Source organism: Fulmarus glacialis, unplaced genomic scaffold, assembly GCF_000690835.1.
Source record: "Fulmarus glacialis isolate BGI_N327 unplaced genomic scaffold, ASM69083v1 scaffold664, whole genome shotgun sequence".
Taxonomy (NCBI): domain Eukaryota; kingdom Metazoa; phylum Chordata; class Aves; order Procellariiformes; family Procellariidae; genus Fulmarus; species Fulmarus glacialis.
The window spans coordinates 3,970-7,864 of record NW_009208414.1 but is presented as its reverse complement, the minus strand read 5'-3'; the positions used below and the strand labels follow the sequence as shown (position 1 = coordinate 7,864).

At 37.0% G+C, this 3,895-nt stretch overlaps 1 protein-coding gene across 1 annotated transcript; it reads right to left on the bottom strand.

Annotated features, from left to right (window-relative positions):
• Window positions 1–1,805: 1,805 nt before the first annotated feature.
• TMEM200A (transmembrane protein 200A) lies at window positions 1,806–3,648 on the bottom strand. Its single transcript, XM_009576456.1, has one exon. It carries the CDS (start codon window positions 3,646–3,648, stop codon window positions 2,173–2,175), a length of 1,476 nt encoding a protein of 491 aa, XP_009574751.1. The 3' UTR covers window positions 1,806–2,172.
• Between the last annotated feature and the right edge of the window lie 247 nt (window positions 3,649–3,895).

Below are 3,895 nucleotides of genomic sequence, written 5' to 3'. Positions count from 1 at the left end.
AGCAGCTTTACCTTGGTCTCCCAAGTGGGTAAATTTTTCCAAAGTGACTACATTTTTGAGTACCAGGTATCTATGTTAAAATTAAAAGCTCATGCCCTGCTATACTTACAAAAGGACCATTATTCCCACATATGATGGTACCCAAAAAACAGTCTTTTAACCTATGATTTAATGTAGCTATTAAGGAAATAAAAGCTTACATCATTCATGTCTTTAATAGTGTTTTCCATTTTTATAAGAATACTTACTGCCAAACTAAAAAGAACAGAATGTTCTTTTTATTTCCTTATATCAAAACCACTTTGAACACATTTCACATTACATGGAAAAAAAAATATTCAGCCTTTACATGTGTAGGGATGTCATTGAAATCAATAGTCATAGTCAAATATCTAGTGGCAGGCTAATATATTAAGCACAATATTATATACAATGTTATGATACCTAATTACACTTTGATATGGAAGATTTGAGATCATAGTGGAAAGACAGGTCTTACAACAGATATATGTAGATAGACATTTTATTTTATTTCAAAAAATAGCAAATGTCTTAAGAACACAAACCAGAAAGTTATTAAAAGCTTCATAGCAAAATATTTAGCCAACTCTGTTACAGTATATAGGCTTGAGGTTCTAACAGTTAACACTATGCCTCAATTCACTGAGCAAATAATGCTCCTGATACATAAACATCGCGCAGTTGAAATATGGAGCTGAATATTAAAAAAACAAAGAGAGGGTATTTCTATCTTTGATCTTTCATAATCAAAGTAATTGAAGAACAACGACATTTTAACAGGTTTGATTCTTTTTGGGAAAAGCCATTAAAAATAATTCCTGAGTATTTAGGTTAAGTGAATGTATCAAAAATGACCAATTAAGACCAACGTCCTGTTAGGTAAGCCTTGCAGCTTGAAGTGACATTCTCTAGCATGGCTGTCATGGCAGGATCACGGCCTAAATACCTTAATGAAATACATGTAAACCTTCTGGTATGCACATTCAAATTCTCATTTTCTTTAGCAATAGCCTACAACTGTCACCTGTGAAGCTTGCTTTGCTGAGAAAAACATTGTTTTAAATGTCGCTTCCTTTTGCAAAATCTTGTAATGCAAATTGCCACAGCTAAGCCTCCAGTGAACCATCACACCAATAATTATGTGAAATACATAAATCAAAATTTAGGCAAGGGGCTTTCATACTATGTTAGTATACGTACTGAATTGTATGCTTTGTATCAGTATTTTGAACATAGAGATCTAGTATTTAGCTTCTTGCTATTGTAATGAGAGGCAGTATATTCATTTTCCATTATTTTCTTCAGAAGCATGTCACAATATCATTTTATTATACACCATGTTTCTAAAATCCTGTTGGCATTCATCATGTTCCTATGATTTTAAGTAAGTCTATATATTTTAATTTTAAAACTGCTGCCAATCAAAGTGGTTTAGAGAACTAATCCCAGGCGAATTTTCAGATTTCTTACTTTATATATGTTTTCCCAGAATTACAGGATTAAATTACAATGGATGTAGAAAGATTATTGCACAAAGCATAGTTAATAATTCACAACACTGGTATTCAACTCGACCAATTACAATGAATTCACAAAAATGGTTTTAATTATACCCACTCTTTTCTATCCACCCACCCCAATATGTAAACAAGTTTCTCACAATGACAATGGCAAGACTGCAGTTACTGAGATGTACCGTGGGTGAAAGACAACACCTAGGATAAAGGCCTGAATTTGACAATTCCAGTATGTGCTCACTTCTAGACTGCAAGCACCATTTTTAGACTCTTGCAGTCACTAAATAAACAGAACTTACAGGTTTTTTCCTAATGCAGGCTTCTGGAGTCAAATTGATAAAAAGTAACATGCTTATATAGAAAAAAAGAAATAAAGACTTGGGAAAAATTGGAATCAGTTGTACCAAAACTCTCTGAGCAATGATAATGTACAGTATTGCAGCTGTATGTTACTAAGACAAAAAACTCTTGGCATTACAAAGATGAAGATCTCTGTTCACACAAGCCAATTTTAATGGGCTATTAAGCATTTGGTTAAAAACAGGCTTGTACTAGTCTCACTGAAAAGGAAACACTTGTCAAAATGTTTTTTTAAAAAATACTGTATGACATCTTCTAAATTGCAATTTAAATATTAAAATCTTGTTTCAGAAGTTCCTCGCTTCAGGTTGTTACTCAAAAACTCATCATGTTCAAAACTCAAGTTATTATGAGATCTTGATATCATAAGAAGCTTTTCCTTATTAGTAAAGTCCTTCTTGACTGCTGCTTGTGGCACAAGTAACCTATCCATTGGGTCCTCTTTGTTTTCTAGTTTCATATATCCTTTACTGTTGCTCCGATCCAGTCTGGGCCAGCTGGGGTGTTTCCTTTGTTCAGCTTGGACCGTGAGTGTAGATGGACCCCTGTCCAAGTCCAGGGACTTCGAATGTGAAGACAGAAGATGCAAAGATGTGTTGGACCCAAACTGTTTCCTGGCAGCACCAGGGGATAAAAGCTTTCCTGCGCTTGGTCCGAGAGTCATAGAAGATTTGAACTGATCAGATGGAGTGTCCACAAATGAATTGTGTCGTGGCAGCACGGTAGCGGCCGGTCTGTAGGATTCATTGGTATCAGTTAGTGGAATGGCCAGAGAATCCATCGACAGATTTCTAGACCGACTCCTAGTGATCTCTGAGTCCTCAGTTATGTTGTCTATACTGGGTTCATCAATAACACAGTTATTCAGTTTAATTACTGGCAGTGTGAAAGCACTAATGGAAGAAGATACAATGGATTTTGTTTCACACTTTATAGAGCTAGTGTTTTTGTCATCTGAAGCCTTGCTGGAGTGAGGGTAAAGTCTAAAGACTGAACCAGATTGCTCAGTCAGCAGAGGTGGCAGGAGGCTACCAGTGGTCCTATCTTCATTTAGGATAATCTCATCTTCTTCAGCAGAACTATCCATTCTAAAATTACTCTTGAAGCCAGAGAAAGGCGCAACCGTGTTCGCAGCCAGCCGTGATGCACACAAGCTCCCGCTGTGCCTGAGTTCTCCTTCCCCCAACAAGCCAGCGAAGGCACCACTCAGCTGCTTTTGTTCCTTGATCCTCAGGGTGTGGATGTCTATTACAGTGGAGTATATGTCTCTCATGTGTATGATCTTTGTTTCCTTGTCACGGTTTTCATGCAGAATGGCATTTGCGCAAATAAAAATGAAGATTCCGATGCCCATAGTGAAAGGGCCCAGCATTTTCATCTTATCCGAGTGCAAATGCTGTTCAAAGAAACGAAGTAAAATGCTTCCTTGGCTTCCCAGGACCTGGGTTTCATTTACAGAGAGATTATCTTCAGAGCCTAAAAGCTGTTCCTTTTGGGGCCAGTATCCAAGGATGGCCATTGCAATTCCCAAGAATGCAATAAGCACTCCCAAAACAAGGAAGAATCCCGATGGAGAATAGAGACGGATTTTGCCCCTGACAATTACTACATCTGCCCTGGGACGGCGTCTAACTGGTTTCTTCTCCTCAGAAGCTGGTGCTGTGGCAAGATTTACATGTTGCTGAGATCTGGCAGAGTCTTGCCTTTTTAAGGCAGCCAGTCCTGTTATGACTCCTCCAGTTGCTATCATAGTTCTATATTGTGCCCTAGGAAAAAAAAGAAAAAAAAAAGCAGAAATATTGAGGAAAGCAAAGGTTGTGTCTGCAAATATAAACAGCGCTTTGTTAATCTGTAGATATTTCTTGATAATCAAAATATTCATGACTTTAAAAAAGCTACTACATCTTAATCCAGTTATGACATAGTAGCAGTTTTGAGATTCACATGGCATCTTAAAAAAATTTCCAAGTCTTTTATCACTGTAAATATAGGTGATA